The sequence below is a fragment of the Beta vulgaris genome, chromosome 6 (genome assembly GCF_026745355.1).
Source record: "Beta vulgaris subsp. vulgaris cultivar EL10 chromosome 6, EL10.2, whole genome shotgun sequence".
Lineage (NCBI taxonomy): Eukaryota > Viridiplantae > Streptophyta > Magnoliopsida > Caryophyllales > Amaranthaceae > Beta > Beta vulgaris.
Window position 1 is genome coordinate 68047417 of NC_079207.1, and position 14992 is coordinate 68062408.

A 14992-nucleotide genomic window follows, 5' to 3' on the forward strand; every position below is an offset into this window, starting at 1 on the left:
TAAGGACAAAAATAACTTTTTAAAGGGAACACCATAGCCCCCTGCCTTATATAACAGATATTAGTTCAATTTTCATCTATATGATTGAATTTAAACAAACAATACATGTTATTAGGGTATACCATCACCCTAACAAAAAAGAAATCTTCAATTTTTTTTCTATAAAAGACCATAATCTAGATTATTGTTTATTATATGATGGCCCCACAAGATCATACATGATTTGTAGTTAAATTAATAAGATACACCAAAGTTGTAAGTTTAAGCTAGCATTTTATTTGTCCAGGATAACCCAGCTAACCAAGCACATGATAAACCCCTATTAAAAATCAAATTACCTCTCTATATAAGTTAACACCTACATATATTTTTCAAACCCCTATATGCTATAACCCTTTCTTTCTCCCTACATTACCATCAACAAGTTCCTCAAGAAAAGAAGAGATCAAGCTATCTAGAGAAATTTTATCAGCCAAAAACAATATAATGGCCTCTAATGGTGGTTCAAACGCCATTGAAGCTAATTCTTTGGCGACGAAAACGGCGTACAAAAACTTCTTTGTAAGCCAAGTGATACTTAGGAGCGTTGCATTCATGTCAACAATAGCTTCCATTTGTGTAATGGTGAATAGTCGTCAATCTACTGAGGTTTTTGGTATTGTGTTACAAGCCAAGTATAACTATTCTTCAGCATTCAGGTGATTTTTTTGAATTTTCATTTTTTGGTTGATAAGAGAAAAGGGATGATAATGAGTTGATAACAAATATATGTAGCCATGCCTCTATATGTAGGAGTTAAAGATCCTCCATTTTAGATGATACTCCCCTGTTTTTTTTTTCGTTTTCACTTAGAATCTTTACACTATTCATATTTAAAGAGAATCTTCTCAATTTTTTTCAATTTATAAGAAAAAATATAATCAGGTGAGATCGTGTTTGATTTGTCTCAATTAGTATATTATTAATATTCAATCATTATAATTTTTACTAATATATAATGAAAGATATTTAAATTCAAAGATGTGCATTCGGAGATGTGCGCAAAAGTGAGAAAGATAAAAAAAAACCGAAAAAAGTACTTAATAATTATTAGTGATTTTTGTAAAGAGATTGGATTAAAGAAACACCGTTAAAGACTTAAAGGTCTATTCTATTCAATCTATATTTCTCGACTTAATTAATTCTTTTTGAAAAGTTTGATGAACTCTTCATAATTCTTGAGAAGATGAGAGAAAAGAAATTAAAACGAACATGCTCTATCGTTTTGTATGCAAATGTAATTATTCTTTGAAATGATACTTGTAACTCACACATATTTTGTTAAGGGTGTAATCAAGGTCTAACATGGGAAAGTGAAAGATTGAATTTCTCATAGTCAAGCCTTACCAATTTTAACTATAAATTTTTACCAATATTTAAGGAAAAAAATCATATAATTATGTAAGATTTATTAACATATATATTTAATTTCTACATTTATTCCAGTAATTTCTAACAATCTATCAATAATCAAATATGTGAAGTTTATGATCTGACATAACAAATAATAATTTTAGAGAGTATATTTTAGTATACGTCCTATTGTTTAAAAACGCATAGAATAATTACTCCATTTTATTTGTTACAATTTGAAAGTCTTGTTGTTATGAATGTGCAGGTTCCTACTTGGTACAAATATAGCCATATGTGCGTTTTCAGTGTTTTCATTAATCACCACATGTGCTTTCTATAGGCCAAAATCCAATTGCAAAAGCTACTTTTCTGTTTTCCTTCAAGATCTGGTAAGAGAACTAGCATGTTTACAATTTTCCTTTTCATCTGAATAATTTCGTTTTAAAAATTATTAAAAGAGAGTAATCTATACTAATATATTAAAAGGCGTGCGTAAATCAGGGACGGTGCCACGTGGCGCTCTCCCTATGGAGTTTTAGTTCATGTAATTCATGTAAAATGAAAAAAAAAAAAAAAATTGCATAGTATAGGTTTTGATCCCGTGATCTCAAGTTCATGTACTAAAGTTTTAACCACTAGACCAATTCGCATTTAGTGATATCCTATGAAAGTACAATATTAATAAATGAAATTTTTTTACCCGGGGCATAGTCCGGGCCTAATAACTAGTTTTAATATAAAAGTAGACTTAATCATTAAATGAATTAAACTAGTCACCGAAAAAAATTAACTTAGTCACTATTGGGCTGATTCTCTTTTTAAATAGTTGCACCATTTATTGCATAGTGTTTAATTCACATTTTATACTTTGATTGTCTATGGTGATATATTTTTTAAGAAAAACATAGTCATATACGTGACCTTTGAAATGAAAAGTAAGAGATTAACCATCAACTACACTATGACTTTGTTGATCAATGTTTCAATTAAAATATGATAAAGTCCTGTAATAATTGTAGTTAACTAAAAAAAACTTAACAACTCCCTCCGTTTTTTTATTGTTACATTGTTGTAGGCACAACAATGTTTGCAATATCACTTTCAAGCTTTTTGGAGTATACTTTTTGATGTATTTAATGTAAAATAATGAAAAAAGGTGAAAAAGTAGTATTTTTGGGTGGAAAAAGAGAAGAACAAGTATAAAAATAATGCTTTATGGTGGGCCAAGTACCCCAAATAAGAAAAATATAGCAATTAAAAAGAAACAATAATTTAAGTAAAATGTAGCAATTGGAAAAAACGGAGCGAGTACATCTTTTAACACTCTTATTACGTAACTTACAAGATAATATTAATGTCATATTCTCTTACCACAATTCCTTTCAAGATATTGTTTTCAAACTCAAAGCTTTCAAATATTTTTTACTTATCACGTCATGACGTGAATTTTTCAATTTCTTAATAGACAAAAAATACGAAAAATAGGAAAATAAATTATGAAATAAAAAATAAGAACATATTTGTTTGTTGTAACTTACACGAGCATCGTCAGGGCAAAAACTAGTTAATGTTTGAAATAATGCATTGACAAGTGTGAAAATATGAAATTGTGCGACTATCTCTAAATAGAGGAAATATATCTTAATGTTTATAATTATAATTTTTGAAATGGCAGATTGCAATGGTATTGATGATGGCTGGTTGTGCTGCGGCGACTGCTATAGGATATGTAGGAAAATTTGGGCAAAACCAAACAGGGTGGACAAAGATATGTGATAATGTCAATAAATTCTGTAATTATATAACCATTTCTATTGCGTTTTCATACTTGGCTTTCTTTTGTCTCTTTGCTCTCACTATCATGGCTTTTAAACGAGCTCAACAAGCTAAATGATGCCAAATAGCTTGGGATTGACGATAATGAGAGTTTTATTTTCCTATTTATTGTACTTTAGATTTATTATGTGCCCTTTCAAATTAGATTTGTGAATTCTTTTACTTGAATCATATAGGAAACCAAGTGTAAATTCATTGATTATCGGTATTATTGCCTTACAATTGATTTACTTTTATTTCTTTTATTGCGTCATGATGGGGTGTGCACCGGTCCAGGACCAAATGTGAAACCGACCGGACTGAACCACAACCCGTTTTTTTTGGGACCGAGACTGGTTCGTTCCGATCTTGGACCTGTTGCTCTTCCTGATTTCATTATTGTTGTACAAGTTTATAATTATGTATAAGCTTCATACTTTATGTAAAGACTTCATACTAACTTTTTCTATAATCTTGCTTTTTTCTATGGCTTATTTTGCTTTTTCTCTCGTCTTGAGGAGGTTTTTTAAGTGAGTAATCCCATTAAAATTTATGAGTAATTCCATTTATTCATATTAGTAAAGCTTGTTTATTCTTATGAGTATCCCCATTTAGGCTCCGTTTGGTAGGGCGTAAAATATTTTCAGTGTAAAATGATCTTCATGGAAAACAATTTACAATGGAAAACACAATTCCAAAATTAGTTTTCCGTTGTTTGGTTCGATGTAAAAAAATGATGAAATGAAAGGAAAATGAAAGGGAAAGTAAGGAGGTAGTGAGAGGAGTGTACAAGAGAGAGAAGGAAAATAGTTTTCCCTTCATTTTGAAAGGAAAATGATTTTCCATCCTTGGGAGAGTAATTTTACCCCAAGGGAAAATGGTTTTACACTCTTTTGCCAACCAAACAATGTAAAACTGAAAATAGAAGAAAACAGTTTTCCGGGAAGACGTTTTACGCCCTACCAAACGGAGCCTTATTCATACAAGTAACCTCCTTTATTTATACGAGTAACATCATTTAATCATATGAGTAACACCAATTGCTTACAAAAGTAACCCCATTTCTTCGTACGAGTAATCTTAGATACATGGGTAACTTTATTCGTTTATAAGATTCAACTCATTTAATCATACAATCACATTATTTAATTAAACGAGTAACCCCAAATATTTATAAAAGTAACTCCATTAATTCATATGAGTAACCTCCCTTAGGGCCTGTTCTCACCAACTTATTTTCAGTTCAGTTCAATTCAGATCAGCTCTTGACAATACTTTTACTCTCACATATCATTATTCATTCCAGTTCAGTTCAATTCAGTTCAGTTCAGTTGTTTTATGCCGAAGAGAACAGGCCCTTAGGGTCTGTTCTCTTCCGCATAAAACAGCTGAACTGAACTGATATGAACTGATCTGAACTGAACTGAACTGAATTGAACTGAACTGAAATAAATATTGATATGTGAGAGTAAAAGTACTGTCAAGAGCTGAACTGAATTGAACTGGTCTGAACTGAACTAAACTGAAAATAAGCTGGGGAGAACAGGCCCTTAATCAAACGACGATCATATTTATTATACGAGTAACCCATGCTAGTAGAATAAATGCTTATTGTTGCGGTCATTAAGTGATATATTGCGGCGGTTTTGGCCACGCATCAATTAAGGCCGTAGCAATAGGTAAATAATATATTGCTGCGGTTTTTAACCGCAGTGTTATTTTAACACATTGCTCTGATTTCTAGTGTATGTAAACCGTAATAATATAATTATTTTATATCTCATCTATTCATAAAATTTAAATACCTCATCTATTCATATGAATAACCTCATTCGCTCATAAATCATAATAGTAACCTCATTTCTTCATCAAAGTAATTTCACTTAATTATATGACAACCCTATTTAATCATATGGATAATCCCAACTATTCACAAAAGTAACCTCGTCTATTCATAAACATGTTAAAAATCAACCATAAACTGACTTATTTATATAACATGTTACTCACATAAGAAGTCTAACCTATTTAATCACAATTATCATCATCTCAAATAAATTATAACTAATTGATAGTATATTTTTATGGATTTGTTCCTTTCGGTTCACCCATGAGTCATGTTTGTAGTTTGTTGTCCAAATTCCCAAAGGGTACAAATGTACAATCATCAATGAATCATGAATCATACGCATTTGTGAATTGTTGATAATGTGACCTCTAGTCTAAAACAATATTAAAAAATTTATAAAAAAAACAGTTTAATTTTAATAAAAAAGTAGACATAGTAACTAAATAGATTAGATTACTACTCCCTCCGTCTCAAAATATAGTTCCCATTTTCTTTTTAAGTGTCCTAATATAGTTCCCATTTCCATATTTAGTTCCACATTTTTCCGTAATATGTCTAGAAAAATCGTGTACCATCATTTATTTGCTTCTAGAATTTTGTTTTTTTCCTTTGTGTATTCAACCAAAAAGTTATAATTAATGTTTTTTCACCAATTATTTTCCATTATCTCTCCTAAAAACATCTTTTCCCATACAATATTTATTTAAATAAACAAAAAATATTTACTATCCCTCTTAAATTCTACTTGCATAAATTACCGTGAAAAAAGGAAAATGAGAACTATATTTTGGGACGGAGGGAGTAGTTATTATTGAACTTACCATCGCCTAATTTTAATTTAAAATTAGACGATCCCTTACAAAACAAATTCAACAATATTTTTACAATTTCTCATGTTAAGACCAAAAAAGAAATAAAAATTGAAATTACAAAGGAGGGAAAAACAACAACAAAATAAAAAAAGAAAAAAAGAAAAAAAGAAAAAAAGAAAAAAGAGTTTCTCTCTCATCTTCTTCCTCTTTCGAAGTCACTGAAATTTCTTCCAAAATTCCATCGAAGTAAACAAAAAAAAACACCTACTTTCTCTTTCTCTCTCCTCTGTAATGGCCCGTCGATCTGCTCCAATCCTCCTAAAATACCTCACAAACTCCTCTTCCCGCCAAAACCCTAACCCTAACTTCCTTTCGAAGAAACCATGGCTGTCATCTTCAAGATCCGTCACCTACATGCCCCGACCCGGCGACGGTGCTCCACGTCGCGTAACCCTAATTCCCGGTGACGGAATCGGACCTTTAGTCACCGGCGCCGTCGAACAAGTAATGGAAGCTATGCACGCGCCTATATACTTCGAGAAACACGAAGTATTCGGAAACATGAAGAAGATTCCAGAAGAAGTTTTGGAATCGATTCGGAAGAATAAAATATGCTTGAAAGGTGGATTGGCTACTCCAGTTGGTGGAGGTGTTAGTTCGTTGAATATGCAGTTGAGGAAGGAGCTTGATTTGTACGCTTCTTTGGTCAATTGTTTTAATTTGAAAGGATTACCTACACGCCATCAAAATGTTGATATTGTTGTCATTAGAGAGAATACTGAAGGAGAATACTCTGGACTTGAACACGAGGTTGTTCCTGGCGTCGTTGAAAGTCTTAAGGTATAATCATTTTGTTTCATTGGTTTGATCTGAGTTTTGGTGTGATTTTCTGGAGAATTGTGTTTATATTTGATGATGATGTTGACTTTGTGTTTTTTTTGGCTGATTGTTTGTTGACTTGGTGGTGTTTTGATATGAATTGTGAATTTTGTAGTTAGTACTTCGTTCGTTCTGAAATGAGTTCTATTTTAGATGAGAGCTTTTTGAGAGGAGTTTCATTTATTTTAGAATGGAAAAGTTGATCATTATTTGTGAACATGATTTGAGTTTGGTGATTCAGCTGAAGTTTGTGATTGATGAATTCCTTTGAGGTTCTACTTATTGATGTGATTTGTAGATTAGAAAAGTGAAGTACTAAAAGTTTATTCCAATTTCCAAATTAATTGTTTGGGATTCATTAGAAGTCTATTTTGGAAATTTTGAGGAGTGGTTGTGTTTTATTTTGAAAAGTTGTCAGATTCTGTGAAATTGATGTCTTTCCGAAATTGAGATTGGTTAAGTTTCTAATTTTAGGAATTAACCCAAATTCAAATTGTGAAATGCACTGATTTTAATTTGGTTTTGTGTTAGATTTGTTTTAGGCGCTACAGGTATAAAGCTGCTGATGTTGTTTGTGATATTTTGCATTGCGTAGCTTTAATCTGAAATGCTTATATGAAATCAGAAGAAAGATAGTAAGTTGTGACTTGTGAGATGGTGATTCACTTGAATATGACGAGTGATGGATTGCTTCTAATGCTTTTTGGTTCTTAAGAGGGTGCACTTGTATACATTTTAGTAAATTGAAGCGGGTAGCATTTTAACTTTTAAGTGTACAAATATTTGCTAGTTCTGGAGTCTATTCTGTCTATCTAATGGGAGAAAGTGTTGATTGTTGAGGTTGACTGTGTTAACATCGTAGACTTAATATTAGTAATGCTGAGGTATGGGTTGGGATTGATATTGAAGATCCTCTAGTAGAATTGTAGGAGAAGGTGGCAGAGTGCCATACTCCAAGTGGAGTGGGATTACTTTGTGATTTTGAGCTGACTTTGAAAGTTCTGTGGCTTAGATTGATTCTATGTGTGGGATAGGAGAAGGTGATGGTGTTGTTTTGTTGACAATAATTGTTAAACTTCCTCCGTTTCTTTTTAGATGCTACACCTTTTAAAAAGAGGTGTTTCAAATTAGATTCATCACTTTCTTTTTAGGGAAATAATGCTTAGGTATGGGTTGCGATTGATATCGAATTGACCCAAATTCAAATAGTGAAATGCACTGACTTCTAATTGGTTTTGTGTCAGATTCGTTTTAGGCGCTACAGGTAAACGCTGCTGATGTTGTTTGTGATATTTTGCATTGCATAGCTTTAATCTGGAGTACTCGTTTGAAATCAGAAGAAAGATAGCAAGTTGTGACTTGTGAGATGGTGATTCACTTGAATATGACGAGTGATGGATTGCTTCAAATGCTTTTTGGTTCTTAAGACTTAAGAGGGCGCACTTGTATACATTTTAGGAAATTAAAGCGGGTAGCATTTTAACTTTTAAGTGTGCAAAGATTTGCTGTGATGGGGTGGTAACCAACCAATTGGTATGAGATTGATATATAGGAACTAAGCAATGGTGAAGAAAGGGTGAGATAGTTCATTTTTGTTGTGATGAGGTGAAGCTTGTGAGGGAGAGGGAGGCTATAATGCATGCTGAAAAGTTCTTTATATTTTGAAATTTTGATTTATTGAATTCCTACATTTTGATTTATTGAGAGAGCTTGTATTCTATTTCCAATATTTCCAATTTTAGGGGAACTTAGTAGTTGAAAGGTATAAATTGTGCAGAAGATATTTTCAGCTTGATTTTGTTGAAGAAAATGATGACACTGTCTCTTTTTTATGTCAAGTTTGCTAATTCACAACTGCAATGATGAAGCTGAGTAGGATTGTAAGATTGGAGTGGGAGAAGGGATATTAAGAAGTTTTCTGTTATAAGTGGCTATTAAGGTTTTCTGCATCAAACTCTTACCCAATTATAATAGTATACGTAGAAGTTTTCTGTACTTTGATTAGTACAAAACATTTATTTTGTCAGATTTTGTTTGGGTCAACTCAATGAGTGTTGCTATAATACTAAAAAAAAAGCAATATTGGGTACTTTAATAAAATTGTTACTCACCCTAGAAATTATGAAGCGGGATATCTACTCTACACATTCTGTGATTCTTGTAGGTCAATGTAAATCTTTTTTTTATTCTTTATAAGAAGGTCAATGTGAATCTTGTCAGATGATTGAAACAATATGTAATGTATCAAATAACCGAAAGTATTGGATGCTATGGGCTGACGTAGAAAAAGTTGCGTCCGACCTACTAGTGTTTGTGTCGTTTGGAGTTGGTGAGTTTCATGTCAGGGGTCCCAAATTCCTGTTCAAGTCCCATCTCTCTTTAGTCAACTGTGGTTAGGTTCTAGGTTCAAGCCTTTTTAGTTCAATTGTGGATTCTTTATTTATTAACTTTAAACTGATATAAGAAATAGAGGCTTCTAAAGGAAGTGGAATTGGAAGGCTCTTATTATGTGCAACTACTGTGGTTATACTTTTCTTGTGTTCTTTTGGTGACTTTTTTGTGCTGCATTCTTCAATCTGATTTGGAAGGTTCGGTGGATGTCATCTGTTGACAATATATGTTTATAGTTATCTATATTTGGGAAGGTTTTCCGGTCATATAATAGTTTTTGCACGTGAATTCCTGTTGATAATGTATCTGCTATGCATATTGCATTTTTTGGCATTTGTTTGAACTCATTTCACCTGCTAGGTGATAACAAAGTTTTGCTCGGAGCGCATTGCAAAATATGCGTTCGAGTATGCCTACCTCAACAATAGAAAGAAGGTGACAGCTGTACATAAAGCCAATATTATGAAGCTTGCAGATGGTCTTTTCTTAGAATCTTGCCGAAAAGTTGCAAGCAAATATCCTGGAATCAAGTATGATGAAATCATCGTGGACAATTGCTGCATGCAACTTGTATCCAAGCCTGAACAATTTGATGTGATGGTATGTGGATTCCTTGCTTTCAACCGTGCTTTATCTTCACGACTTAATATGCATTCTGGCATGCTTTAATTGGGAATTACTGTTATCTTACCTTCTGGCGACTGGTCTTGCTATCCTTGGTGTCTGTATAGCATTTAATTTAGCCACTGTATATGCCAATTTTGTCTTGTTCTGTGGCTGATGTGTTGTTAGGGAAAGTACATTTGCAAGAGAGGCTTTGTTCATGATCGAACATGTTCTTTTTTTCTTCCCTTTTTGCTTTTCTGGATGGAATAATAATCTAAGAAGGCATATATGTTTTGGCTTGATCCAATAGGATTGAAGAACACAAATAGAATGTCTATAAACAGTTTACGTCTTTACACGCCTGAATTTTGTGTGGTATAACAATTAATCAAGAACCATTTTTTTGAAGTCCCCCCCCAATATGAAAATATAGAACAGATCCAGGAGCAAAATTTTGGACTGGTTGCTTCTTTCTTATAATATTCAATCCTACTCTAAATTCTTGCCCTTGGCTCATTTTCCAATATTTTTTGTACCTCTGTTGTCTTCTCTATCTCGTTCTAATGATTAGCCTACCATTACTCCCAGATCATGAAATTTTTTCTGAGGCAAATTGAACAGTTTAATTGTGGTTTATAGTCACTGATGGCTGGTCATTAAAGAGAATGGGTGAGGACAAAGAAGGGGGGCTTGAGAGTGGACGCAGAGTAGAGTAGAGATCCTTAAAGGTTTTTTTGTAGCAGATGGGGTAGGAGATTCATATAAATTTAGACTTCTTTTTGTACTTTATTTATGTTCATATGTAAACGCTGGAAATTCAAATTATATTTCCTCGCCTATTTCACATTACTCTATAAGATACCTTTCGAGTAAATTTCAACTTAGTTATATTAGCATATAGGTGAATCAATACAAAGCTACATAGTTTTCAACGCAAACGGAGTGGACCTAGCATCCCCAGCTCTAGGTAATTAAAAGGGCCCTTCATAGTTTGGCTGCTGGGAATATTGTAGCTTTGGCAATTGAGCAAAGCAATATGATTAAGAAAAGATACTTGAATGATGGCTGTAAGTACGGTATCGAAGTCTTGGTGAATACTGAATACGATTCCGCAATTATTGTTGCAAAGGATTCAGTATGTCGTAGCAAGACAAAGCATATGAAGATGGACTTACATGCAATTTGAGTAGCATAACTAGAGAGAACTGAAGTTTATCTGTTTCTGTTAGTTTGAGTTGGAAAACATATTTGCTACATCATGAACAAAGACAAGACTATAGTTTCTAAAGCTGAGCCTTGGGCAGAACAAAAAAGTCTTATTGGATGAGAGTTTTGGCTCTTCCTAATCTTAATTAATGATTAGTGTCCATTTATCATAGTACTAGAACATATATGATCTTTCATCTAAAATCATTCACTTCAGGAAGAATTGTCAAAAAGTGGCTAGTCTGGATAAATCTCTTTTCTTGTTATATACATACACGATAAATGCCATCATTTGTAATGTGCTTTTGTACCTTTGAAAAGCTTTGGCAAATTAGTGGAACATATTATAAGTCAAGAATGATTCTTCTCTAAAGATATATTTACAATATCTCACAACACTCTGCATGAGAGGATATTGTCTTGATCATATTTCTAACTGGAAATTCAACTGTTTATGAGGAAGAACTATCATGGAATCTATGCTAATCAGATTGTACACCTTGATCTTGTAGGTTACACCAAATCTGTATGGAAACCTTGTGGCAAATACAGCAGCTGGTATAGCTGGTGGCACAGGAGTAATGCCTGGAGGTAAATTTTGCTTCCTGCTTTTCTTACCAACGCCTCCAATTATCAGTTTTTTCCCACATGATATTGTGACAAATATCACCTGAAGGGCTTACTAATCCAAAGAGTTAGAATATTTGAGCAGTTTAATTATCAGTCAAGACATGCTCTTCAAATCTGACAAGCTAACTTACCCATCCTTTTCAGGAAATAAATTCCCCTTAGCTAGAGCCTAGAAGTAAAACCTATTGCTATTGCTGATATGCTGTTCACTTTTTTGCACGACTACCTTTACTTTCTCTTCTTTGGTGGCCAATATCTTAGGAGTATGCTATTCTTTTTGGTTACCAATTAAGGAACAACCCCTAAGAAAGATATTTGATGCATGTTTTGACGTAGATTAGTGCTCGTGCAAGTATTTACAGAATGAAATTCTTTGAAACGTCAGAGCTGATATTTTAGCTCTTAACTATTGGGTAAAATGAGGTCTCATATTTTTTACTGTTGATATCTGTAGGCAATGTAGGAGCAGACAATGCCGTATTCGAGCAAGGTGCTTCAGCAGGAAACGTTGGGAGTGATGAACTTTTGAAAGAAAAGAAAGCAAACCCGGTAGCTCTTCTGCTCTCATCTGCAATGATGTTGAGACATCTCCAGTTTCCATCGTTCGCTGATCGACTGGAGACTGCAGTGAAAAGAGTGATAGCCGATGGCAAGCATCGAACACCAGATCTCGACGGTGACAGCACCACCCAAGAGGTGGTTGATGCAATCATAGCAGCTATGGACTGAGGTTTGCCCTGTTTTCCGATCTTCTTTGACATCAAGATCATCTCATAATTGGCAAATACTTTGATTTTAAATAATATATGATTCAAGATAAAGGATCATAGGCTTGAAAGATCACAAGCATTTCGAGGAAATAGGAAATTTTATGAGTTGCTCAAGCTGATTCTAGCTTCTCGGACATTGTTTATTGGTTCTGCATGGAAGATGCAGGATGACCATACGAGACTGGAAATTGATGTAAATTCTTTTGTAACTGCTTAAATGGTAGCTAAGCGTTGAAGAGTGCTGATTGTTTTTTAAGCTTTCTCTCTTTCTATATGATGAATACAATAGGTCTTTGAAGAGTTGAGAAGTACCAACTGATTTTCACAAGCGCAAAGGAAAGACAATAAGAAGACCCATAACTTTTATGTTGTGTTAAAATGACCATTTTTAAGGCTTGTTTTTCTTCATCTTATATTTGTTTTATTTTAAAAAAGTAGTTCAGAAAACTAGGTAAAGTCTAGAAAAAGTTCAGAGAAAAATAAGAAAAGTGAAAAAATTGGGAAAGTTCAGAAAAAATAAGAAAAGTTCTGAAAAATTTCATAAAAAAAAAAGGTGAAGAGAAGAATAGTCCCTGATAAGTTGAGATCTTTGCCATTCTCCAACAGTGAAGTTGGGCGGGGGTGACTTTCACTAAGTTCTGGTCTCGTCTGATAGACATATCTTCTTTATTCACACTATACATATTTATTTAGTATTTTATGAAAAGTCAGGAATTATAAGCAACAAACTTTTGAATTTTCCACTTCTATAAAGGTACTCTTATAATGCGGAAAACGTTACTTTTGTTCATTTATTGTAACAGAACAATTGCTATTGAAATGTCAAGAATTTTCTCTTTTTAAATTCTTTTTTGGACAGCAAAGTAAAAGTCAATTGTAGGAATTAACCGATGATAAAATGTACTACATTTGCAAAAAAATGGAGACAATATTTAATTTTAAAAAAATACGTGGCAAGTATATTGGGACAAAATTGTAGCAAATAGATCATAACAGAAGGAAATTGTGGCAAAAATAGAACGAAACAAACGGAGTAGCTATACTACAAATTATGAATAAAATAAAAATTTTATGGCTACATTGTATATTTGCAATAATAAAATAAAAATTTTATGGCTACATTGTATATTTGCAATGTTCTTTCTATTTCACATGAAAATCTCATTGGAATATTGCAACAATCATAAAACAACTCCTAAATTCTCATAGACATTATTTAAGTAGATGTGCAAACGGACTAAATATGAAGAGAAATCACTTGAATCTAAATTCAATCCTTCACGATCACTAAGATGATGAGGCTTAAGAAAATTCTATGCTATCTTCATTCCTCTGGTTGATCGTTCCCTAGGAAGAGTAGGAAGTTGAGACAATCTCACTAAACCATCTTCCCTAACTTCACACTCATTCTTACATGAAAATGTAACCTTCCCTTTTTTAAGCAAAGACAGAAGACCCTTTGTTTTTCTACCTTCCACAACTTGCAGGCAACTATTTTTGGTGCACTCCTTCATAGCAGTAAGGAAAGGATCTTCATACGGCTTATAATATCTCTTTACCATGGAAGTGGTTCGCGGTGGTTGAGATGCCCGCCATGGAGGCGGAGGAATCTGTAAGTTAATAGGGCCGGATGAGGCGACACGGAGTCCCTCCGCCCCTTGATCAGTGGTTCTTACACGTTCATGTGCAGGGGAGTGAGGAACTTTTTTGACGTTACTCATGTTGCAGGACACTAAGATAATATGATGATGTACTGGATGTTAATATAGATTATAGAAAATTGAGAGATTCAACATAGGGAAAGAGAAGAGGGATTGTTTATAGTGCAAATATTTTTGTAGAATATCATAACTTCCATGCTTTCTAACGGTAGGAAGACTCAAAATGCAAGCAAGTGATACATGAAAGGCAACAAGCAAGTATAGGTCATGATATAAGGAGAAACACATTATTTGAGGAGGAATTTTCAAGAGTGAGTTAAGAAGATAATTATGTGGGTTTGACTGGTTCAAGTGTGAGGTACTACATACTAGGAGTTGGTGGAAGTGGTGTGGTGTTAGTTGGTAATATTCTTTTTCATGCATCCTCCTACTTAACTTCCTGCTAGTAATAATACATGTAATAGGATTAGGAGCATTGTGATCATTTTGCACAATGTAAAATTTTCCCCTTCAATTATCGGAACCATTTAAGAAAGGAAGTTTTCTATTCATTAATTTTAACTTCTATAAAGTATAACAAATAGAGTATAAACTATTCGTGAGACTCCAATCATCCGTTTAAGTTTTTGGTTGAGTTGGTTTTTACACAATAATCCTATTTATTTAAAATTAATCTTCATAGTCTAAAATCATTGTCTCGCTCACATAACATAATTGAAGAAGTGGTAGTATGGTATATAGAAAATGTAATAAAGAAGCATGAGGCATAATTTTCTTAACAAAAAGTTATTTATATAGGACAATGATATATATATGTATACTTTGTACTGTTTTTATGGTTCATATAGATCAAAATATATATATACCATACTGTCTATACATTTTACCGCTCATGGTAAATTGTAGGGGGTGTTTGGTAAGATTAATGGAAACGGAATGGAAATGATTTTGATAAGGAGGAGAAATGGAAATAATAATCGT

At 33.1% G+C, this 14992-nt stretch overlaps 2 protein-coding genes across 2 annotated transcripts; both read left to right on the forward strand.

Moving 5' to 3' along the window:
- Nucleotides 1-325: 325 nt before the first annotated feature.
- On the forward strand, nt 326-3464 carry LOC104897747 (CASP-like protein 1F2). The gene is made up of 3 exons (XM_010684692.3): nt 326-698; nt 1658-1781; nt 3068-3464. Exons 1-3 carry the CDS (start codon nt 487-489, stop codon nt 3284-3286), a joined length of 555 nt encoding a protein of 184 aa, XP_010682994.2. The 5' UTR covers nt 326-486; the 3' UTR covers nt 3287-3464.
- A 2543-nt stretch (nt 3465-6007) lies between these two features.
- Nucleotides 6008-12661, forward strand: LOC104897748 (isocitrate dehydrogenase [NAD] regulatory subunit 3, mitochondrial). The gene is made up of 4 exons (XM_010684693.4): nt 6008-6708; nt 9499-9738; nt 11463-11541; nt 12035-12661. Exons 1-4 carry the CDS (start codon nt 6160-6162, stop codon nt 12307-12309), a joined length of 1143 nt encoding a protein of 380 aa, XP_010682995.2. The 5' UTR covers nt 6008-6159; the 3' UTR covers nt 12310-12661.
- The last annotated feature ends 2331 nt before the right edge of the window (nt 12662-14992 follow it).